General features: G+C 34.5%; 2 protein-coding genes across 2 annotated transcripts; one reads left to right on the forward strand and one right to left on the reverse strand.

Moving 5' to 3' along the window:
• Positions 1-12,593: 12,593 nt before the first annotated feature.
• LOC145802084 (uncharacterized) lies at positions 12,594-20,444 on the forward strand. Its single transcript, XM_082894550.1, has 2 exons — positions 12,594-14,215; positions 20,173-20,444. Exons 1-2 carry the CDS (start codon positions 13,825-13,827, stop codon positions 20,205-20,207), a joined length of 426 nt encoding a protein of 141 aa, XP_082750676.1. The 5' UTR covers positions 12,594-13,824; the 3' UTR covers positions 20,208-20,444.
• Positions 20,445-20,472: 28 nt separating this feature from the next.
• On the reverse strand, positions 20,473-23,061 carry LOC114292073 (receptor like protein kinase S.2-like). The gene has a single exon (XM_028235980.2). It carries the CDS (start codon positions 22,908-22,910, stop codon positions 20,817-20,819), a length of 2,094 nt encoding a protein of 697 aa, XP_028091781.2. The 5' UTR covers positions 22,911-23,061; the 3' UTR covers positions 20,473-20,816.
• Positions 23,062-25,566: the final 2,505 nt, after the last annotated feature.

The raw sequence follows: 25,566 nt of genomic DNA on the forward strand, positions 1-25,566 counted from the left end.
ACTAAGCTACACAGTTGGGAAATATCATAACTTAATCCCTAATTTGCCTTGGTGTGTTCTACAACGATATCCTCATCTAAATGCCTTAAACTAGGCCTAAGAATACCTAGGATGGGATGAGGATGCAAAAATGCACATTTAAAAGCATTTTCAGGATTTTCAGAAAAACAGAGTCCCGCTCGAGCTCAGGTTTCCCCGCTCGAGCGTACAGGCAAACAAAGGTACTCGCTCGAGCGCAAACTTTCCCGCTCGAGCGTACTGTAAAGGTACTGGATGGGTGAAATCCCCGCTCGACGCCCGCTCGAGCTTGAGACATGACTCTGCTCGAGTGCCCAATCCTCCGCTCGAGCGGACTGTAAAACAGTGCAAGATGCTGGAAGCTCGATTTTCCCGCTCGAGCGGCACTTCCCCCGCTCGAGCGGACGACGGAAATCTGGAAATCCCAGATTCGAGCTCCAGGTCCAAAACCAAGCTCAAAAGCATCAAAACCAATCCTCTTGGGCCCATTTTCTGGAAAACATTCATAAACACATAGGATATCATGTTTCAAAGCTCAATTTTAAGAAATCAAAGCCCAAGGGTGTTTAATTCAAACCCAATTTAAACCATTTTTCAAGCACAAGATGAACATGCAAACATGCATGAATTCAAACCATTTTGAAGCTTCAATTTGATGCTCTCAGGAGCCAATTCTTTTCAAAACATGGTGAAATCATGGACTTAAACATGATTATGAACATGCATGTAACCCTTTGCCATGAAAACAACTCAAACATCTACAATACAAACATGCATGCATGAAATGAGCTTCAAATCAACAACAATGAACCAAAATATGACTTAGTTCTACAATGAAGCATGACTCATGCAAGAACTAGCTCAAACACATCAATAAAGGTTGAGTTCCCTTACCTAGAGCCTCAATTCCAAGTGTAGGACCACAAAGCAACAATCAACCTTCAATTCTCTTCAAATTCTAAGCAATATTGAAATGAACTCAAGACTCTCACTTCCTCTCTCTCTAAATTCGGCTAGAACAAGAAGAAATGGCTGAGCAAATGTGTTTGGCTCAAGTATAATGAGCTCAAAGTGTAGAGGTAGTGGCCCACTCAAGGGCAAAACGGTAATTAAGTCCAACTCTTTAATTAGCATATTTTAATCTAATTTAATCATACCTAATCAGTTTTCAGGTAAATACACCACAAAATCACATAAATTATGATGATCATTAAACATCAATCAGTTTCTAATTCGGCCGCCGATAAGGCCTTCAATTAGCAGTTTAAACATATAAGTATGAACAGATAATCATACAATCAAACAGATAGAATGCAATTTAACTAACATATACTCAATCAATTCGGTTTCCAGTTTCAGTCAGTCAGTTCAGTACTTTTAATCAGTTCAATTATCAGTCAGTTATCAGTCATTATCAGTCTCGTTTAACAGTAATCGGTGATCAATCGGTCATTAATCAGTAAACAGTATGAGGGTTGTTACAGGGGAGCAAATATTCAGGCAAGCCCGTACTCTTTTCTTCGAAGCTCCGCTTCTATCCGGTCACCTGCGAGCAAATAATGGTGAGCTACCCGGCGGTGTGTGGCTGGAAAAACCCTCCGACGATCAAGTTAGCACACACCTTAGGATAGAGAGAGAGAGAGAGGGGGGGTTAGAGTGTAGGAGTTTTCTTACAAAGTGTTCATCTATCGCGTATGGGGGGCGCAGATACGCTTATATACTCTCTGCCCCCCATATCTACTCCCAGTCATCTCCTGACACGTGGCTCCGTTATCCCATCTGTCAGCGTAAACCTTGCTGAACATCACCTAATCTCAACTGCCTGCCTTCTCAGCTGGAGCTCGGCAACCGAGCTGCTCCATCCACGGCCGTGCTGTGCTTCATACCCAAGCACTTTACTGGCTAAGTCCAAGGAGGACCGGGCTAGGCGGCATCTCGGCAAAGCCGAGCCCGGGGCACCTCCTGTGGTTGGCCTTCCTGCCGATCAAACGATTACCTCGGCTGATCACGCCTTTCCGGGCGCCGGTCACTCAGCTTGACTGGCTTCCACCATCCCCTGATCAAGCAGCTCGGTCCAACCGAGCACTGCCTTGCCGAGCAGCTTCTTTACGGTCTGGGGCAGCACATACTTGGCCCAACTCCTGCCCGGCCCAAGTTCTGGCAGCCCATCTCCGGGCGGATCACCGGTCATCTCGGCCCCATGCACCATTAGGCTCTCAACCTGCTCGGCCGTTACCTCGACCCAATTCCAGATCATAAATCTCCCTCTCAGTTACAATCCACACAATTATTTTTTCTCATCATGTGATTGAAACGGAGTATACAAAAACTCATTCACAAATTAAATCCATTGATAGTTAAAAAATTACAATCATTTTTTGTTCAAAAAACATAGTGAGTTAAAGACCCAATTACATTTATTATTATTTTTTTTTTTGCAAGACAACATACAGGCCTGGCCCTGAGATTTCTGGGGCCCAAAGCCAATAATCAACTAATAAATTTTTGGGGCCTTTCACATTTTTTTTTATTGAATGAAATTTTTTTTTAAGGTAAAGGACAAAAGATTTGTGTCAAGATCACAAAAAATACTTAGTATTACATTACAACAACTAATAAGTATCACTTGATCCTCACTCTTCTTGCATTTTTTGAAGCAAATAAATCAATCATACTTAATCTAGTTTTTTTGCAAAATCATTTTCAATGGATAACAATGCTAATTATTTTAAATGGGCCTTTCAATTTTTTATTGGGTCAATTTATTTTAAGTTAGTTTGGGTCTTCTTTAATTTTTTTTAGACTTAAAACATACCTAATATATTACACTAAACTATAATATGGGGACCCATTTTTGGGGTCTATTTTCAATGGATAACAATGCTAATTTTTTTAATTGACCTTTCAATTTTTTAATAGGTCAATTTATTTTAAGGTAGTTTGGGCATTCTTTAATTTTTTTTAGACTTAAAATATATCTAATTGTAGACATCCCATTTTTTACAACGCTTAAGACTTGGGCGCCTCAGGTTGATCACTCAATGATGAAAGTTATGTTGTTGATCACCCTTTTTTTTTTTTTTCTAAATGTTTCTACGATGTTTTGAGGCTCGCATTTCGTTTAAAAGTTGCACTTTTCGGTAAACCGAGCAAGGACAAAGTGGAAATAAATGGAAGAGAGATGAACTCTTTGAAAAATCTTTAAAAACATCTTATTAAGAGGTTTGGATTTGGAGAAAATAGGAGGGGAGGGAAGAAAACTAGTTGGGGAAGAAGTTGAGCATGAAACCATTAAGGGAGAATTGAGAAGCCTTCACTAAATTAGACCTATCTCTTTGTACACTTAGACGTTATATGTGAGGTCACCACCATTGGAAATTATACTTCTGGGACTTCAATTTAGACTCAAGAATCTCCTAAAGCCGAATCCGAATGAGAGAGATATGGCCGTTTGAAGTTGGGCATCAATACGGTTAAGATAATATGAGAAACCTTCACTAAAATAGGCATATCGCTTAGAAAACTTAGAATTTATATGTGAGGCTGCCATCATTGGAAAGTAGACTTCCGGGACTTCAATTTAGACTGAAGAATGACCTGAAACCGAGTCCGGATGAAGGAGATATGCCCATTTAAAGTCGAGCCTGGAAGCAGATTTTTTGTGGCCGGCAATTCACACTTCTAGCCTGCCGGCCACTAGTGAAAAACATAGATATTTTTGGCCAGCTATCCCCCCAAAGCTCTAGCTGTTCTAGGCATCATATTTTCGACATGAGGGGTTATTTTTCTATATATATGGGACCTTTCTTCATGGTTTAAGGTTACAAAAAATTCCAAGACCTCAAATTCTTGAAATTCTCTCTCTGTCTTTAACTTGCAACCTATACACCCTCTCTCTACACTTCCTAAACCAATATTGGAGCTCTCATTGTTGAGATTATTGAGTCCAAATTTCAGCCCTTAAGAGTGATAACTTGTTGGTTTGTGAACAAAAGTGTTATTCCTCTTCAAGAGGTATAATTTTGAGCATCTTGACCCTACTTCTCTCCAATCTTTTTTGAACTATTTTTGGACTATTTTATGGGTTAAAGCTTATGGTTTAAGGCTATTAAAGGTAGATGGGTTAATCACCCTTCTTTGAACCTTGTTCTCTAAGCCTTTACACTTGTGTTTCCCATCTCTTCATCAACTTTTTTTGAGTTTTTTACCACTGATTTTCAGGGGTTTTCAGAGGCTAAAAAAGTGGTTTTAAAGTCCCAAAAATGGAGGGGTTAGCCACCCCTTCTTTGGCTTGTTTACTAATTAAATTGATCCATGTTTTAGCTTATTATTTTAGCTACTTTTGTCTTCATTCCAACACACTTTTATACTTTTTTGGACTGTCTAAACTCTGAAATTTTGGGCTGAAACTTGTGGTTTAAGCCAATAAGGGTGGAGGGATGGCTCACCATTCCTTCTATCTAGCTTCCAAGGCCTTTACCCCTGTGTTTCCCACCTAATTGTCACCTTTTTTTGAGCTTTTAAGTACTAAATTTCAAAGTTATTTCAGTGGCTAAAACACTTTTTGAAATCCAAAATTAGAGGGGTTAGCCTCCCTTCCTTATGTCTTGTTCACTAGCTTACATAGCTCTATGTTTTAGCTTATTATTCTAGCTATTTTTGTCTTAATTCCATCATGATTTAGGGCTTATTTAGCACTATTTTAGGACTGCTTTTAAGTTTTCATTACATTTTAGCCTTATATTGCATGCTTATAGTGTAATTATCCTCATGAGTTTGGTGTTTTAGGCGTTAGACACCACCTTATTTGAGTTGATTGCATTTATTTAGTGCTTTTCTTACTTGTTCTCACCTTTAATCACCTCTGCAACCTCCCTCATTTCTTGGCTTTTTCTTTTCTTTGAAAGTGGTTTCAAATTATTTGTTTGTTTAAGCATGAGATTGAGGTGTCATGCTTAATGGTTTAATCCCTTTGGGGGATTCATTACCAACAGTATGATGTCTCTTTCACGCTCAAAGCAACACTTGGTTTGAGTCCTCTTTCCATTAGAGGGCTTAAATTCACTTGTGGACTTAATTGATTAATGAGTTGAGAGGTAATTAAAATGAAGTAATAAAATTGGTGAATAAAAAAGGTGCAAGTTTTGGGTTCAATCAGACGTTTAATTGAACCCTTGAGTCTTGAGTCGTTTCATACTCATTAGTGATGAAAAAGGTTCAAGATTCATTGTCAACTACTTCCCTTGATCATTAATGATAGGGAGGTGGTTTTGAGAGTCTTATTTTTGTTGCATTTATTGAACTTGCACACTTGGTTCATAAGCCATCATGCAATGAAATTGCATCCATTGGTGGTTTGTAAATCAAATTTACTACTCCTTTGAGCTGTTCAAATGATAAGGAGGGATAAATTGTGCAAACAAACCCTTTGAGAGTACCCTGTCCCTACTCTGTTTGCTCTCTATTGTAACAGGACAATTCAGTCATCAATGGCCGGTAGGCCCCTTTTTGTGGCTGGCAGGCCATCTTCAGTGGCCGGCAGACCCTCTACCGACCACCAATGCAAAATCCAACAGTGTACTTTTAAAGCAAAACAAAACAAGTTCTGAGGTGGAAAGCAGTGCAAGTGTTTAACTGTGCAACAAAGGCATTTGGCAGCAGAAATAGTGGCTTTTTCAGGTAAAACGTTCGTGCATGCATGAGCATTCCTCGTTTCCCAAGTTGGAGAAATTGGAATAGCTAGCTTACTACTCTTTTATGTTGTATTCAATAATTAGTTCAATTTGTTAGCTAATTTTGTCTTGTAATAATTAGTTAGCTAAAATAGTTAATTAATTCGGTTTGTAATAATTAGTTATGCAATTTAGCTAAATTATTCATTTGGGTTTGTAATAATTACTTAATTAGTTTAGCTTTAATTAGTTAGCTAGTTAGTTTATTCAGACTCTCCTTCGTGAGAGCACAAATCTTATAATAATGTGTATGCCTTCTAACCCCACGTCTTTCTCCTTTTTTTTTACTAGCTTATGATGGTTAGTTTAAGGCATCATGTTTTGTTTAGCATCACTCATGCCTTGCATCCACTTGTCTTGCATGTACCAAGGCTCGGCGCATCATTCTAAATTGCATTGTTAGTTTAATACTTCTTTGAATATGTGTTTAGATCGCATGCTATCAAATTAATTCATATGCCATATTAGTAGCCAAGCCTAGTAATTGTATATCGCATGTGTTGCATTAGTCATGTTGCATATTTAGGAACATGCATTTTTTTAACTCTTTCATCTTTTTGGCTTGGAGTATTAGGTGAGTCTTTACTCGCTTTAGCATATCGCATACATGTGATTGTTGTCATGTTTAGCATGCTTGCTATGTGGCTAAGTGCTTAAATGATAAACTGCTTGAATGTCTGTGGATAAAGGCTAGTTTCTTGAATTGGAATAATTTGAGTAATATTTATATGCGATCACTTTTTTCAAGTGGTACATATTCGAAACAATTTTCAAAACAAACATGAATCAAAGCGTTCCAATTCTTGTAAGTTAGTTTATACTTGTGTGTGCATCACATAGTAATGCTAGCCTAATAACTTGAACAAGAGCATATAATGTAAATAAGATTTACATCATGGTTAGTAGAGGCCGATCTTTGATCCGGCGAGCAGGGGTGCCCAATCCATGACCTTCCTCTCTCGTACCTAAGTTCCCGAACCAGTGATGACGGACACGTGGCCTTTGGCACAAGTCATGGGTTTCCTAAATTTCTCAAAAATATTTAGGTGGTGACTCTATATCTGGCAAAGCAGTCCATTTTTGGCAATTTGATTCAAAATTGATTTTCTAAAAGATTTGCCGGATTTTGACTCTTTGGTGTTTATCTATTTCACATTTCACTTGCGGAATCAAATTTAGAACTACAGGAGCCCGATACTATAGGGCTTATTCGTCTTCCAAAATGGGGCACGAAAAGTCGAGCTACACTAATATATTACACTAAACTATAATAGGAAGAAGATCCTTTTTTGGGTCTATTTTGAAGGACCCTAGGCCATGGCCTGGTGGGCCTATGCCCAGGGCCAGCCCTAACAACATACAATCTAATCATAAAAAATATAGGGATTGTCAAAACCCAATCTAATAAAATCACCGTGCTATCAAAATAGAGTGTAAAAAATACAATAACATTTTTGCTCATAATAATAATAATAATAATAATAATAATAACAATGAAGTCAATTGGTAATTAAAAAAAACACAATTATTTTTTTTTTCAAAAAACATAGTGAGTTAAAAATCCAATCACAAATTAAGTTAATTGATAGTTAAAAAGCACAATCAATTTTTTTTTCCCCAAAAAACATAATGAGTTAAAAAAGTCAATTACAATTATATTTTTTCAAGACAAAATACAATCCAATCATCATCAATAGTGGGTATTTTACATGAACCTAATGAATATGATCTTCTTCTTTTTTTTCAAAAAATATAGATATTGTCACAACCCAAACAATTTTTTTTCACATCATGTGAATGAAATAGAGTATAAAAAACACAACTCACTTAAAAAATAAAATCACCATGTGATCAAAACGAAGTGTAAAAGAACACAATCACATTTTTGCTCATATTAAAAAATAATAATTAAAAAAAAGCAATGAAGTTAATTGGTAGTTAAAAAACACAAATTTTTTTTTTTCCAAAGAACACAGTGAGTTAAAATCCAATCACAAATTAAGTCAATTGATAGTTAAAAAATACAATCATTAATTAAGTCAACTGATATTTAAAAAACACAATCATTTGTTTTTCAAAAAATGCAGTGAGTTAAAAAACACAATCATTTTTTTTTTCAAAAAGCATAGTGAGTTAAAAACCAATCACAAATTAAGTCAATTGATATTTAAAAACCACAATTATTTTTTTTTTTCAAAAAATGCAGTGAGTTAAAAAATTGATTTATAAATTCTTTTTTTTGCTAGATAAAATACAATCTAATCATCATCAATAGTGGGTACTTTATGTAAACATAATGATTACAATCCATTAAGTGATAAAAAAAACCACAAAGATTGTCACAATCTAAACAAAAAAACAAAATTTCTCATCATGTGATCGAAATGGAGTATAAAAAACATAGTCAGTTGATAGTTAAAAAACACAATTACTAATACAGTGAATTAAAAAATCATTCAAAAATTAATTATAATTTTTTTTAATTGATATTTAAAAAATGCAATCATTTTTTTTTTCAAAAAACACAGTGAGTTAAACAACCCAATTAGTTTAAAAGTACAATCACCATATTGAAAAATAAATGAAAAAATTATTTACAGACTTTGAAGATTGTGTTAGAATGAAAATTGTAGCTGTGAAGGTTTTAACCTTCCATCCTGTAAAAAAAAAAAAAATTATTTTAATAAATCTAAAATGAATATTTAATAAATTATAAAGTAAAAAATAAAAACCCCCAAATATCTCTATTGGTACCCATTTATTTTTTAACAAAGAAATAAAAACACACAAATAATTCCATTCATAATTTGGATGATATGGTAGTTAATATTTATATTGTGAAAGAGAAGGTTAAATAATCTATTACTTGATTGAAGGAGTTTTTAGGGAAAATTATTCATAAGTTCTATTTGGAAAACTTATTTAATGTGAAATCCTATAAATATTATTTTACAGTTTGAGGTCCTATTTAAATATGAATGTGTTCCATAAGATCTTATGAGTTGTAAATGAATTATATTAGTGTACTATTATACCCCTAATTTGTTTCTATATTGTACCTTATTTTCTCATTCATCATATCACATTTGGGAAGGCTTTTAGAAAAGACATGTCTACAGGCAACGACTGTGCGAGTTTTTTTCGCGTTGATCGCAGGATTCCATTGCATTTTCAAAATGTTGCTTAGATGGATGTGGATATGGTCGATGATATGATGAAGTTTGAGAGTTGTGTGTTGATTTTTTCGACAAATTTTGACTCCAACCGGTTGAGGGAAAGAGTTTTTTTTTTTTTTTTTTGAAGTGTGTTGTTGTTTATTGAAGTGTGGATTGTTCATCTTTAATAGGGCATTGACAATCTATTACACTCATTGATAGGCACACTTTGGCCAATGTTCTGATTGAATGTGTGTATTTAACATTGTAATGGTTGATGCGTGTTGATTTGTTCGATGTGTGGGGTGGTGTGTATGGGTTCAAGAGTTGGATTGGGGTTATTGGGTTTTGCTTGTTAATAGGATATTGAATGTAAACCACATCGTAGGATGGCAATTGTACATTGGGGCCTGGACAATCATGTTACGATGCATGTTACATTTAGTGTGCAACGTTAATCCACATACACCATGTAGTAGATGACATTTGTGTGTTTGTTCGGTTATATATGTGTTTGAATGTGTGTCATGTCTTTATTGTAATCATTATTTACATACATGTCACAGTATGTTGCGCAAAATTATTGGGGATTTGGGTTTGTAATTGAATATGAATTGAATCTCATCGCTTAATGTTGAAGTTACGTTGGGTTGGGGGTGATGATGGTTCAATATATGAGTTGGGTTGGGATGTTACATGTTACATTTAAGAGGTTATGTTATTCATAATTTAACGGTAGAGTATTGGAATGTCACATTGGGTTTGGGATGAGAAGCATATGGGAATGTCACGGTGGGTTTGGAATGTTACATGTTACATTTACGTTGGGTTTGGGATAGAAGCATATGAGAATGTCACGTTGGGTTTGGAAATGTCACATTGAGTTTGGAATGTTACATGTTACATTTATGTTTTGAATTTGAAATTTCCAATCATATAGATATGATCACAATCTATGGTAATATTGGATTTCCCAAATATGGTATTGCCATTAATCAAATTATTTTGAATTTCATAAGCATATGGGAATGTCACGTTGGGTTTGGGAATGTCATGTTGGGTTTAGAATGTTACATGTTACATTTACATTTTGAATTTCAAATTTCCAATCATATAAATATGATCACAATCTATGGTAACATTAGATTTCCCATATATCGTATTGCCATTAATTAGATTATTTTGAATTTCAAATTTCTAACCATATAGATATGATCACAATTTATAGTAATAGTGGATTTTCCATATATGGTATTATCATTGATCAAGTTATTAATTAATTAAGATTGGGGGTAGATGTGTCCACAAGAAAACCATAGAACTTATTGGGTTATAAATTTTTTCATAGGACCATATCTTGTATAAGTCTTCCAAATAGGATTTATTAGGGGTGAGCATGGTCCGGATTAGACCGGATTGGAGTAAAACCAGAACCAATCCGTTATCTACGGATCCTAAAAAATTAGAACCAATCCAATCCGTTTAAATCGTGGAACCAATCCAAACCAATCCATTTAAATACGGATTGGATCGGTTTAGGACCACGGATTTATATAATTAAATAACAAAAATATATATATAACACTTTATTTTCATAAAAATATAAATATAGCACCATATTAGTTTCACAATAGCAATATGTTTTTTCATAATAGCGACAAACTGTTCTAGAATTTAAACAACCATAAAGAAACTAGTTCCACCATAAGTATTTAGACCATTACAAATTAACACTAAAAACTAGCAAACAAAAGTTATAAAAGAAGATACTATGCAAGTTTAGATTTGGATTTAAGTTTTATATAAAATAAGAGAAGATACTATGCAGGAGGGTGTATAATAAAAATATAGACTATTTGTATACGGTCCGGATCGGTTCCAATCTAGAACCGTTGGATTCAATCCGGAACCAATCCCTGAACTACGGATTTTTAATTTTTCAATCCGGAACTGAACCACGGATTCAAAAAACCAATCCATACCTACTGGATTGGACTGGACTGGATCGGATTATGGATTTCACGGATTCCTTGCTCAGCCCTAGGATTTATAAATAATTTACCCAAGTTTTTAAAAAACACAAAGATTGTCATAATCCACACAAAAACTCAATTACAAATTAAGTCAATTGATAGTTAAAAATACAATCAATTTTTTATAATCTAATCATCAAAAAATATAGAGATTGTTACAACCCAAAATTTTTTTTTCTCATCATGTAATCGAAATAGAGTGTAAAAAAACACAATTATTTAAAAATAAAATCACCGTGTGATCAAAACAGAGTGTAAAAAAACACAATCACTTTTTTGCTCATAAAAATAAAAACAAAAAGAGCAATAAAGTCAATTGGTAATTAAAAAACACAATTAGTTTTTTTCAAAAAAACATATTGAGTTAAAAATCTGATCACAAATTAAGTTAATTGATAGTTAAAAAGCACAATCATTTTTTTTTCCAAAAAATACAGTGAGTTAAAAACCCAATCAATAATTAAGTTAATTAATATTTAAAAAATACAATAATTTTTTTCCCCAAAAACACAGTGAGTTAAAAAAACCTAATCAGTTTCAAAATACAATCACCGTATTGAAAAATAAATGAAAAAAATTACTTACAAATCACAAATGCAGTGAGTTAAAAATTATTTAAAAAACACAATCACTTTAAAAGTATAGATCATTTTAAATGAAAAAATTACTTACAGATCACAAATACAATGAGTTAAAAATATAGTGAGTTAAAAATTATTTTAAAAACACAATCATTTCTTTTCAAAAAACACAATGAGTTCAAAAAATTAATTAGTTTAAAAATACAATTACCGTATTAAAAAATAAATGAAAAAATTAATTATGAACTTTGAAGATTGTATTAGAATGAAGATTGTAACTGTGAAGGTGTCAACCTTTTTCTCCAAATTCTATCCAACTCTCTCTCTCTCCCAAACTTTCTGTTTATATAAAAAAAGGTTCAAAAAATTAATTAGTTTAAAAATACAATTACTGTATTAAAAAATAAATAAAAAAATTAATTATGAACTTTAAAGATTGTATTAAAATGAAGATTGTAACTGTAAAGGTGTAAACCTTTTTCTCCAAATTCTATCCATCTCTCTCTCTCTCCCAAACTGTCTGTTTATATAAAAAAAGGTTGGGTTAGTAGGATTGATGTGAAGAAGGCTCCAGAAGTGAAGATTTCAAAAAGACTCAAATTAAATGATAAGCACGAGGGCTTTTTTTTCTTTTTTTTTTTAAATCAGAAAATTAGGATAAGTCAAGGAGGTTACGTAATATGATAAGTCAAGAAGGCTGATAGTAGGGTTTAGGCTAGTAGAGTTTAGGTTTTTGAAAAGGCTTAAATTAAATAGTGGGCGTGAGAATTTTTTTTTTTAAATCAGAAAATTAAAATATTAAGATTGAGATATTAGAGCTTCCGCAAAGCTTGTGGGTTAGAAACATTTTTCCTTTATATAAGCCTCTTTTGGATAGAGGGTTAAGAGTCAGTTTTTTATTTTTAACCTATTTTGGATCACTATAGCTCTATTTTTTTTTTTTTACATATTTTTAAAAAAATCAAAAAAAAAATAAAAAAGTTAATTTTTAACAAACTTTCCAAAACAATCCATAAATATTATAGATAGATAGATAAATATAAATAAGCCAAAAATAGATAGATATAGATAAGCCAAAACTGTTTCCTTCTAATTGAGACCAACACTTCTCTCTCTAAAATCCAAATGCCTCAATTCCAATAACGACTTTGATTTGATCCCAAAAAAAATGAAAATAAAAATAAAAATAAATTCCAATAACGACAACTTTCTCGCTAGCCAAACAGACCCATACCCAATTTTCCGGAACTATCACTCCCGAGAAATGGCCCTTACGCACTTCCCACCACGTAATCTCCCTTATCAATGATGTTGTTGAGGATCTTTATGATAGGATTAGGGAGTAGTATGAGCTGGGGGTATGAGCTGTAATTAGATAATTTTGTTAGTTCTGTTCTATTAGGCAGTTGTGTGAGTAGTTATTCTGTTACGAAAAAAGGGGATTATAAGAGGGGAGGGTGTTACAGATAAGGGTGTGTTGTGTCTTTTCTTTTCTTCCTTTTCTTTTTCTCTCTTGTTGTAAAACCCCATGGAAGAGTTCTTCCTTTCGTTTGATAAGAATTGAATAAAAAAAGCTGAGTTTTTCTTTTCTAATTTCTAAGATTAATTGCTAGAAGCTTATTAGTGGTATCAGAGCCACCGTTCTTCGAACTTGGGGCAAACCACTTCGGCAACCGCAGACGGTACACGATCTCAGGATATCAGACAAATCAAGGATGCTATTCAGCATCTAAAGGAAAGCTAGGATAAACAGGCTGAAACCATGGCTGGAATTAAGGATCTAGTTTCCGCTTTGAACCTGAAGTATGAGTAAATCGCAGAAAAGGTGAGTTCTTCTTCTTCGGTTTCTTTGATCATTCCTACACAAGAACCCACCAATAATCCAAATTGGTGGCACACTAGATTTGCCAAATTGGATTTTCCAAAATTTTTCGGTGAAGACCCTAAGGCTTGGGTATACAAATGTGAGAAGTTTTTCGAGTTTAATCCAATTGTTGAAACACAAAAAGTGCGATTGGCTTCAGTACACATGAAGGATAGGGCTATTCATTGATTTTGATGGTGTGAAAAGACCCATGTTCTCAGATCTTGGAGGGAATTTGTTAAGGCCTTGGTTGCTAGATTTAGAGATAGCCTATTTGATGATGCCATGGGACAACTATCAAAATTTAGACAGATATCAACAGTCCAAATCTACCAAGGGAAATTCGAAGAACTGGCTAACAAAACAAATGGATTATCAGAAGAATTCTTTGTTAGTTGTTTTGTGAGTGGCTTGAAAGATGAAATCAGGGCAGGAGTATAGATGTTTAGACCAAGAAATGTGTCACAAGCCATGGGTTTAGCAAGGTTACAAGAAAACAAAATTGAGGCCTTAGCCAAGAAGAACAGGGTTTATTTCAAAAGCTACAATACCAGTTTCCCTACAAGTAGAAAATCAATGCAGCCAGCTCCAAAACCTGTGGAGACAGTAACTGTTGTAAAGAAAATGACACAGAAGAAATTGGAGGAGAGACGAATGAAAGGATTATGCTATAGATGTGACGAGAGATATTTCAAAGGCCATGTTTGCAAGAAGAAGCAACTCTTTATGCTTGAAGCTGAGGATGAGGAAGATGTCTTTGAGGATGTGGTACTGGACATGGACAAAGAAAATGTGCAAGAAGAATTGCAAATCTCAGTTCATGCCCTATCAGGTTCTTTCTCTTATAAGACTATGAGAATTAAGGGAAAGGTTAAGAAGAATATGGTCACTATATTAATTGATTCCAGTAGTACCAACAATTTTTTTGGACCCAGTAATGGTAAAACGAACTGAAGCATCAATCCAATTTACCAATCCTTTAACAGTAGTGGTAGTTAATGGTACCAAGTTACAAAAAAATGCTATGGTGAAGGATTTCCAATGGGTTATGCAGGGTACAACTTTTACAGCTGACATGAAATTATTACCTTTGGGGGGTTGTGACATTGTATTGAGAGTCCAGTGGTTATCTACTTTAGGACTGGTGTTATGGGATTTCTAGAATTTGAGGATGGAATTCACTGCATTTGGCAAAAAACACGTGTTGCGAGGTGGTGCAACAGTGGAGATACAGCAAAATGAAGTTAAGGCAATGGAGAAGTTGGTGCAAAAAAAACCACAAGGAATCATAGCTCACCTTTGCAGCCTACATTCCAATTATGCTGAAGTTGACTAAGAGGTCCATTCGGATCTTAATAGAATCTTACACGATTATGTTGATGTGTTTCAGGAACCCAATGACTTACCTCCGATTAGATCACATGATCACAAAATACCTCTCAATGATGGTACTCATCCCCCAAATATTAGGCCTTATAGATACCCTTATATTCAGAAGAATGAGATTGAGAAAATAGTGAAAGAGATGCTGAATTCAGGGGTTATTATGCATAGTGTGTCTTCTTTTTCTTCACCTCTCCTTTTGGTCAAGAAGAAGGACAATACTTGGCGAATGTGTATTGACTACAGAGCTTTAAATAAGGACACTATCAAGGACAAATACCCTATTCCCATGATTGATGAGTTGCATGGAGCTCAATTCTATTCTAAGTTGGATTTAAGATCTTAGTACCATCAAATATGGATGCATGCTCCTGACATTGAAAAAGCAGCTTTGCAAACAGATGAAAGCCACTATGAATTTTTGGTCATGCCATTTGGCTTGACCAATGCTCCGTCCACATTTCAAAGTCTGATGAATGATGTGTTTAAGCCATTTTTGAGGTAGTTTGGGTTAGTATTTTTTGATGATATCCTTGTATACAGTAACAGTTGGGCTAAACATATGTCTCATGTGACCTTGACCTTGGAAAAATTGAAAATTCATCAACTGTATGCCATGATGTCCAATTGTGCTTTTGGGAAGCAGCAAGTGGAGTATTTGTGGCATATTATTATTGGTTTTGGTGTGGCTGCAGACCCCATTAAAATAGAAGCTATGTCCACTTAGCCTAGACCTCAATCTTTGAAAGCTCTTCGAGGATTTTGGGTTTGACTGGCTATTATTGAAGGTTCATAAAAGACTATGGCAAGATCAGCCAAACCCTTACTACATTACTCAAAAAGGATGCTTTTAAATGGTCTGAGGATGCTAAACAAGCTTTCTTCCTATTGAAAAGAACTATGACTAGTGCTCTTGCATTAGCTTTGCCCAATTATGATAAAACCTTTGTGCTAGAATGTGATGCTTCTGATTAGGGGTTGGGAGCTGTATTGATGCAGGAGGGACAACCCATAGCCTATTTGAGTAAATCATTGTTTACCAGAAGCTTTGGGTCATCTACTTATGAGAAGGAATTCTTGGTTGTAGTTGTAGCTGTTACCAAATGGAGGCATTACCTTTTGGGTAGGCATTTCCACATTAGGATAGATCACCAAAGCCTCAAATTCTTACTGGAGCAGAGAATTACAACTCTCATGCAACAAAAATGGCTTTCCAAACTCATGGGTTTTGATTACGAAATTTGTATACCGGAGTGGTAAATCTAATCATGCTGCAGATGCCTTGTGCAGAAAATGGGAGGAAGATGCCTTATTGCTGCATGAACAAATGGGCAGTATGTCAGCTCTCTCTATTGTCCTCTGCCATTGGGTTAAGGATCTTCAAACTAGTTGGGAACAAGACCCTTTTATCCAACAACTCATTGCAGATTTGATTCAGAATCCAACTAGTCATCCTCATTTTCTTTGGCAGCATCAAATGCTCTATTACAAAACTAGATTGGTGGTAGGTAATTCACCTGAGCTAAAGACTACACTCATCAAGGAACATCATGCAACTCCCACAGGCGGGCATTTAGGAAGGGAGAGAACTTATAGAAGAATCAAACAAGGCTTTTATTGGGAAGGCCTTAAGTCTGATGTACTTAAGTTTATGGCTGAATGTGACGTGTGCCAGCAGAATAAGTATGAAACAATGGTAGCACTTGGGTTGTTACAGCCCCTTCCCATTCTTACTAAGCTTTGGAGTGATATTTCGATGGCTTTCATTAAAGGGTTGCCCAACTCTTCCCATAAAACTGTGATCTATGTGGTTGTGGATAGGCTTAGTAAATATGCTCACTTCATTCCCTTAACCCATCCATATACAGCTATTGCCGTAGCTCAAGCATTCTTAGATAATGTGTTTAAACTTCATGAGATGCCTTTTTCTATTGTTTCAGGCCAGGACACTATGTTTACTAGTAAATTCTGGAAGGAATTATTTTGATTGCAGGGCACTAGCTTGTGTATGGGTTCTTCTTATCACCCCCAAATGAATGGCCATACTGAAGTAGTTAATTGATGCATTGAGGGGTACTTGAGATGCTTAGTGGGGGACAAACCTACTATATAGGCCAAATGACTATCTCTGGCTGAATGGTGGTACAACACTACCTACCATGTCACTACGGGAGTCACACCATATGAGGCCTTATATTAGAGTAGAATTGAGCTCAATGCAACTCATCAAATAATTCATCAATCATGGGAATAGGGTATTTGTCATTAATAGTGTCCTTATTTAAAGCTCTGTAGTCAATACACATTCGCCAAGTGTTGTCCTTCTTGACCAAAAGGACGGGTGAAGAAAAATGAGACACACTATGCCTAATAACCCTTGAATTCAGCATCTCTTTCACTATTTTCTCAATCTCATTCTTCTGAATATAAGAGTATCTATAAGGCCTGATATTTGGGAGATGACTACCATCCTTGAGAGGTATTTGGTGATCATGTGATCTAATTGGAGGTAAGTCATTGTGTTCCTAAAACACATCAGCATAATCGTGTTAGATTCTATCAAGATCCGAATGAACCTCTTGGTCAACTTCAGCATAATTGAAAAGAAGTTTGTGTTTCTGAGAATTTTGATTTATTTAAATAAGAATTAGCCAACCCAATTATTAAAAAAACCAAATATAAGGAGAAACTGAAGAAACGAAAATGAAATTTGAACATTTTTATGTTCTAATTAGTTGCAGTTTTAGTCTTCTTTAAAAACTCTTCTTCCTCAAGCCAAATAGTTTTCACTAGGCTCAATGGATAATCTAGGTCCACATTCTTATGTCTTTTCTTTTCCTACATTTTCCTTCAAGCCAAACAGAGTTTCTTTTCTTCTCAATTTTGATTCCATTATCTATTCATACATTTTAATGCCTCTGAAGTGGGATATCAATTCTTTACTTCTTATTTTGTTCTTGTCTGTCTTATTTTCTTGGCAACCAAAAAGACATAATCAATTACTCTTTGGCTTTGTTTGATCCACAGGATTAACAGTGAAATGATTAATAATCCCATGAATTAGTGTAGAATTAATTATCCAATTAAATTAGTGCAATAATCATTTATTATGTATTCATTTTTTTTTTCTTTCAATCTTAAAATTATGATCCTAGCCCCTCTCAATATTAAAAATTCATCAATTTTATCGAATTGAATGTCCGTCATACATGTAATGCGGTTAATGAAATTTACAATCAAATATAGGATTGTGAGTCTATGAACTAACAATCTCAATCTTATGCTATAATCCTACTAATCAAACATATCCTTTACTCCTTGAAATCCCTAAGCACTCACTTCAATTAAAATCTAATTCTTTGCATATTAATGTATTACATTCTATGTTAAAATCCTCTAGCCCACTACGGAATTCAATGCATTCAATGAGGAAGATCGACTTGACAAAACAGTGGATTACATTGACAGGCATATTTGGAGAAAACAAAACTATAAAAATCGACGCTTCATTTCACTTGATCTAGCATTATCACAATCACATATGTAATGTTTTAGTTTTTCAATGAGTTGTCAATACCGTTCTCCCCTTTTCCGTGGACCTTTTAGTTTGAATTATTTAGTTTTTGGCTGATGACAAGCTCGGTTGATTTTTTATTTCTTGTTAAAATATTTCAACAGTAACTCGTTGAATTTTCTTCTTGTGCATCTCAGCATAAAGCTTTCAATAAATATGCATATATATTTTTTTTCCAACTCAATTCTACGTCAAATTAAATTGAGAACCCAATTTGAGGCTGATTGAGGGCAATGAAGAAGCTAGTCTCTGACTAATAAAATTTTAGATTTTAGGAATTGTATGAATACTTTTGATCTTTTTATGGTTTACTGGTTGGCCCAATTTCATGAGAGTCCTTGTTTACTTTATTTTTTCACTACTACTTCCTAATCAAGCATAAATGTGTGTCAGTCTGCAATCTTGTGGTTTGATCATGACTGAGTTTGTTTTTTTATTTGGTTATTTTCAGGGATTTGGATAATAAACTTCAGAATGCACTTTTTGAGTTCTTCTGTTTTCTTGCATGAATTTATGATGAACAATGATAGAATTGAGATTATTCAATGGTTCAGATACGTTTGATGGCTTTGTTTGGTTGAGTTTTTTGAATATGTTTGAAAAATTTCAAAAACTAGTTTAGGAAGAAAAAAAACTCATTTATATGGTTCTCTTTTTTGAGGCGTAAATAATTTTTGAAAATTCAAGAACTTTTTTTTGGGTGTTTATTATTGTCAAACTAGGGTTTTTTTTTTTTTTTTTTTTTTTTTTTTTTTTTTGTAATTTTTAAATTCAGAAAACAAAGTTCTTAAAGCTCAACCAAACATAAGTCTTTTGTGGAGAAATGGGGGACTATATATATTATTCCCTCTACCATACTAGGTGTTGTATTTTCAACTTTTACATTGATTACAAAAAGTTTTGCTCTAGAATTTGTGTTTAGTACGCTTGAGGTGTAAATACTAAAAAACCATGTAAACACTTGAGAACAGAATGAAGACCCAAATAAACTATTAGAAGAGTTTTTTGAGCCCCTTCAGCAAATTATGACTCATGTTACCGAATTGTGTAGCTGTGCCAAAGTCTGGAGCCATGAACTTCTGACCTCAGTTCCAGGAATTGATAATCTCTCTAAAATTCCAAGTCCACATGCTTGTATCAAAATAAAGTCATTTCCTCATGAGACTAAATAATGTCTTTTGGCTTGGGTCTTGACTTGAAATGAATTCCCTGGAGGCTAGAGATAGATCATTTCCTGTCATTGAGACAAAATGTTGAGTTGGTGGTAGAATTTGCTAGGTATAATTGATTCAAGAGGAGGAACACCATATTGTACAAGGCACATAAATCTATAAAATCTGTGGATTGCATTATGTTTGAAATTTTTTTTTTAACATAGCAAGTGGATAGCAATCCATTAACAGGGGCAGCATTATGCTGTTTCATGTAGCTATCAATTTTTAAAGAAGCATCAGTTGAAAAGGCCTTATGTTTGCACATCATAAATTCCAGAGGTGTGCTACCGTTCTAGATTACCTGAAAAATAATCAGACAATGCCATCTGAACGAGGAACGAGAAACAGTCCTGAGGAAATTTTAGGCGTGATAATATGAATCTGGTCTCACAGAACTGATGGGCGAAAATCTAACAATTCATGCCTGCTGCTCTTTTTTCTTTTCTTTTTACCAGGCTTGTGTGCATGTTTATTAGTTAATGAGAGTATGAATCTTTCTACTATAGGAATACTTGTGTCTGGTTGAGCATTAGTTAGGCTATTGGGATGCTGGAGAGCAATTGAAATGAGATTTATTTAACCTTCTTTTTTTTCTTTTTGTTTTTCTTTTTCATGCAGCCAAGAAGTTTGCCTTCCTGCTGTTTAGCACCTAATCAGTCGTCCTTCGATAACCAAATCAAACAACGACAATGATGAGAAGAGAGCTGGGACAACAGATAATTATTCTCGTAAATGTGTCTGTTTAATTATATTTGATAGATTTTTACAGTTAAAATTTTTTGAATATTTTGAATTCCTCTATAACTGTGATGCCATATGCCATGTGTCTTAATAATCCTGGTCTTTTTATATATTCAGAGTTTTAATATTATTTTTAATTATAATAAAAACACGTTGGGATGAGACTAGTATGCCAAGTTGAGAATAAGTTATTCACAGTCATCCAAGGATGAACACAAATTTAATTACTGAACAAAAGCTATAATAGTTCAACCATCATGACAACATGTAACTTGGGGAGACAAAGTAGAAGAACCTGCAAATAGATCTATATAATGATGTGTGTAATCACATTTATGCTTTAAAAGAAGCAATATTGTGGTACTTCCGTTTGTCATAGTTTAGCACCTTCAGCCTTCAGTCGGCAGGCAACCTACCTCAAGGTGGCTTGCTGCTCATCAAGAGAACCCTCCCTTTGTCAATCACCGAAATTGTCTGATTTTTGAACTGTTGATAGTCGATGAGCTACAACCAAATTTCTCCTACCAACCATGGTCTTCTCCAATGCATCTTGCACAAGGTTCTCCATTTTGACATCTAATGCACTTGTTGCTAGTCGAAATTTTGTCATGTTCATTACTATTCTGCCAAGTCTCCTGCAGTTGCAGTGCATACCGGAGGTTACCCAACGCATCATCCATCGATTGACGCTTAATCCCCTCATCACACACGCAATTTTCAGCATTCTTGACATATTCTTTCAAACATTCTGGTGCTATTTTGTCAGTTAGATATGGATCAATGATCTGATCAACGGTGCCCCTTTCGATATTAGTTTTGAACCAGCGAACTAAATTCACTTGATCCTCGTCCCTTGAATAGATCATTGGCTTCCTACCACACAATAGTTCAAGTAAGACGACACCAAATGAGTACACATCGGATTTTGTAGTTAATCTAGCACTGTGAAGGTATTCTGGATCCATATATCCCACGGTGCATGTAGTTGGTTCAGTTTTGGGCACCACTTTGGCATTCCAATTCTCGTCCAACAAAATATTGGTCGGATTCAGGTTGCAATTAATGATTGTTTGCCTTGTACCTGCATGGAAGTATTGCAGTCCTCGTGCAACACCAATGCAAATCTCAAGTCGCTTTTCCCAGTTAAGTGAATACTTGTTGGTTTCATTGAGGTGATTGTAGAGAGGCCCATGGACCATATACTCGTACACAAGGATCACCTCATGCTTATCGATGCAGTATCCAATTAAAGAAACAATGTGGCGGTGACGGAGATGGGAGTACACCTGGATCTGAGCTCTAAATTCGTCCAAGTTCCTCTCTCTTGATGTTCCTTCTTTCAACCTTTTAATTGCCACATGAAGATTCCTGTTGCTGATATGGCCTCTATACACTTTGCTGTCACGACTAAGTCCGACCACCAGAAGCTCATGAAAATTATTTGTAGCTGCTCGAATCTCTGTCAGAGAGAAACGACGGAATGATTGAATGGCACCATCCTCAACTAGGTCCCTCCACAACTGCCCTGACACTCCATTCTTAGGACCCCAGTTCTTCCACTTCCTCCACCCAAGATGTGCAGTACTCAAAAACAGATTGCTTATTATTCCCTTTCGTCGAGATAAACGGATATTGCCCTGTGATGCCAATCCATGCTTGAGGCTCCCCACAACTTCACTCAATGTGGGCCTTCCTTTTGGATAATCATGTAAACATTTGTTAGCAACTTCTGCAAACACCTTTAGACAATTTGGTGATATTTGTCCTCTTATAGAGGGATCAATGATCTGGTCAAGGGTTCCCTTTTTGATGCATTTTTGAGCCCATAGGGCTAAGCCAATTTGCTCCTCCTCCTCAACACTTGTATCCACGGGTGGCCTCGCACATAACACTTCAAATAGAACCACACCAAAAGCATACACATCTGACTTCTTGGTTAGTCTACGAGTCAAGAAATACGCTGGATCTAAATAACCAAACGTGCCTTTAACATTTGTACTAATGTGGGTTTGTGTCTGGGTTGTGCTTACCATTTTAGACAATCCAAAATCTGAAATCTTAGCTACCCAATTCTCGTCCAACAGAATGTTTGTAGTCTTCACGTCCCTGTGTATGACACCTTGCTCAGCATTCGTATGAAGGTAGTCCAATCCATAGGCAGCATCAATACAAATCTTGAGCCTGTCCTCCCAAGTAAGATGATAAATATCATTCCCGTTTCCTTTCCTACTATTTTTGTAGAGATGATCGGCGAGCGTCCCATTGGCCATGTGTTCATAAACGAGTATCATCTCATCGCAATCATCAGAGTAGCCAATCAGAGTCACGAGATGTGTGTGGCGGAGCTTGGAAAGCATCTTGATCTCAGTCCAAAACTCTCCTGCCCCTTGTTTGGACTCTGCATTCGACCGCTTAATGGCGACAGTGGTAGCTCCACCATCGATGAACCCTTTATACACCTTACCGAATCCGCCTTTCCCAATGACCAAAGCATCATCGAAGTTGTTGGTCGCTGATTGAATCTCAGCAAGTGAAAACCAACGGCACAATTCCTCGGATTGATACACACCGTTTGTAATTGTATTCCCACTGTCAAAAGTTGACATATTTCTCATATTAGATATGAAATCACTTTTTAAAATGAGATGATGAGGGAAGATAAAGAGTGGAGGGATTAGATAAGACAGTGAAGATCACAAAAATGAAGAAATGAAACTCAAATTGGCTACCTCCTGAGATCAAAAATGGTGGGCTGTGGTCCAAGACTGTACTAGTCAAAGTAAACAGTCAATTTTTATTTTTTTTTGTCAGATTTTTTATTTTATTTTATTTTATTTATTGATGAATCCAAAAGGATAACACGTCAATAAAGTCAACTGCTAAGATAACTGAACAACAGACAATCCAAGACTACTACATATTTGTATCCATAAATTTATTTATTTATAGTTTTTCAACATTATATGCCCACTCTTCTCCAAAATCAGATGTACAAGCCTCAATCATGTCAATTAATAGAATGATTTTTAGCCTGTGTTTGGCAAGGGCTTTTTCAGGTTTTTTTGGTTATTTTAGCCACAAAAAATAAAATAGGCTATTTTAGCCATAACAAACAAAACATCACATCCAACCTATAATCATTACATTCTTCTCTCACAAAAAAAGTCAAAAAAGCCAAAAAGCCAAAAAGCCCGTCCCAAACCAAGCTTTTTAGCCCAGGCTAAAATAGCCAAAAAAGCCAAAAAGCCAAAAAGTCAACCCACTTCCCAAACGGAGGCTTAATCTAATAACTATCACAAATTAATGTCTGGAGACAAAAAACTAGGTATGAAATTACTTTTTACAATACTTTAACTGTACGAAGTGTTATTGCTATATTTTGAGCAATGAAATTAGACATTTAATAATGACACCAAAATTTTCATCTGAAAAATTAAATTTTTTGGTTCCCAATTGTTTTGTGCCCGAAAGTACATTTATTAATAATATTTTCAAAATTTTGTTACTGAATTTTTTTTTTCCCTTTAATTTAAGTGATTTTTTGGAATAACTTCTTAATGATCACTCACATGACAACAGAAAGTGATTTACTAATGTTTTTTCTGTAACAAATTTTTATTTTTTTGAAAATTGTTGGTTCCTAAAATATTGTGGTGAATCTTCACAGTTTGGATTTAATTTTACATGATCAATGAAAAGAGTAAATTTTAGCCAAGTAAATTGCTATTTTAGAATAACTAACAACATTTCCAATAATTGTTGATTATTATATTCCCCACCATAAATTATTTGGCAACAACGCTAGGGTTTACACTGATAGTGGGATTTTTTTTTTTTTTTTTAAAACTAATGATAGTAATATATATGGTAACTCACTTTTGTTAAATAATAACTCAGTTTGAATTACAATTTTGTATTGATCAGAAGTAGAAAATACCACAAAATAATAGTCCAACACTATTTAATAATTTTTTATTATATATGTGTGTTGGTTTTGAAAATTCATTTTTATTATTGATTAATTTTTTTACTATATGTGTGTGTATGTGTGTGGGGGAGGGATGTAGTTTTGGACAAAAGAAGAGCCCCAAGCATGTCTAATTAGGGGTTATCAATAGGACATGTTGGGCTTATTCAACTCGTAATTATTGTATCCAAATTTTATATATTAATTGAGATTTTTGAGTTTTGATCAATTAACAGGCTGGTACGGGCCGAACTTATTTAAAAAATGAAAATCACATCTCATTCATAAGTCCAATTTTACGGGTCAAAATCAAACCAAACTAGATTACATATTTTTATATTTTCATTAGTTAATTTTCTTTTCTACCTTCCAACATAAATCAAGTATTTTTTTTTTTTCACCTTTGTACTTTTTTACATCTCATATACTTAAAAAATAATCAAGTAACATAATATAATTTTATTTATAATATGTACAAGGGATATGATTAGTTGTTGCTATTTTTTATTCCATTCAAATCCTGATACTCAATGTATATAAATTATATATATATATATATATATATAATATTATCAATGTATGTTAATGGATTAAATTTGAATTGAACAGTGTTAATTCTTTTTGATACATATTTAAAAAAAAAAAATGGACGAAATAGTTTGAGGTGGGCTAATGGGAGGGTCGGGTTAGATTTACCTATGCGAGCTTTTACGGGTCAGATTGATAGGCGGGCTTGAGTTATAAATCTTTATTTTAAAATCTTAAAATTATCTTTTATGAGTTGAATACTCAAGCGAACTGGAACAGATCATGAAACCAATTGAGTAATATCAAATGTTTTCATCTGCGAACCATTTAACAACCCATTTAATAACCCATAATTCTCAAAGCTTCAACCACACTCCAAATCTAACTTTGTTTTCTTCTTGAAGTTTCCTACCAGCAACAGCCACACTACCAAACCAATACGTTTCTTTTTATTTTAAGGCAGCAACATCTTAATCATCTACTTAACCAAAACATCTTAATCAACTTTCTTTTCTTTTATTTATTTATTTATTTTTAATCATTCCTATTGTTGTATATATTTGCCAATAAGGGCTACTTGAGAGCCAAACAGCAACTTACACAACTAATTAAGGATACAAGTTTTCAAACAGAAAAAAAAAAAATTTAAATTAAATACATAAATCGATTATAGAATTAAACACAATCTTTTTTATATGAGATAGATTTCGCTATATGTAAGTGTCATTGTATGAATACGAAATATTCGTCGCACGCATACTCCTTGTGATCAAGTC

Source organism: Camellia sinensis, chromosome 11 (genome assembly GCF_055761805.1).
Source record: "Camellia sinensis isolate YWXY chromosome 11, ASM5576180v1, whole genome shotgun sequence".
NCBI classification, from domain to species: Eukaryota; Viridiplantae; Streptophyta; class Magnoliopsida; order Ericales; family Theaceae; genus Camellia; species Camellia sinensis.

What these genes read in the sequence shown, in the direction of transcription:
- LOC145802084 (XM_082894550.1), top strand. Translation starts at nt 13,825, where the DNA reads ATGTTTAGACCAAGAAATGTGTCACAAGCCATGGGTTTAGCAAGGTTA. An exon ending in CTCAGTTCATGCCCTATCAG is followed by an intron (nt 14,216 to 20,172) that starts GTTCTTTCTCTT and finishes TTTTTCATGCAG; the next exon opens with CCAAGAAGTTTGCCTTCCTG.
- LOC114292073 (XM_028235980.2), bottom strand. Translation starts at nt 22,910, where the DNA reads ATGAGAAATATGTCAACTTTTGACAGTGGGAATACAATTACAAACGGT.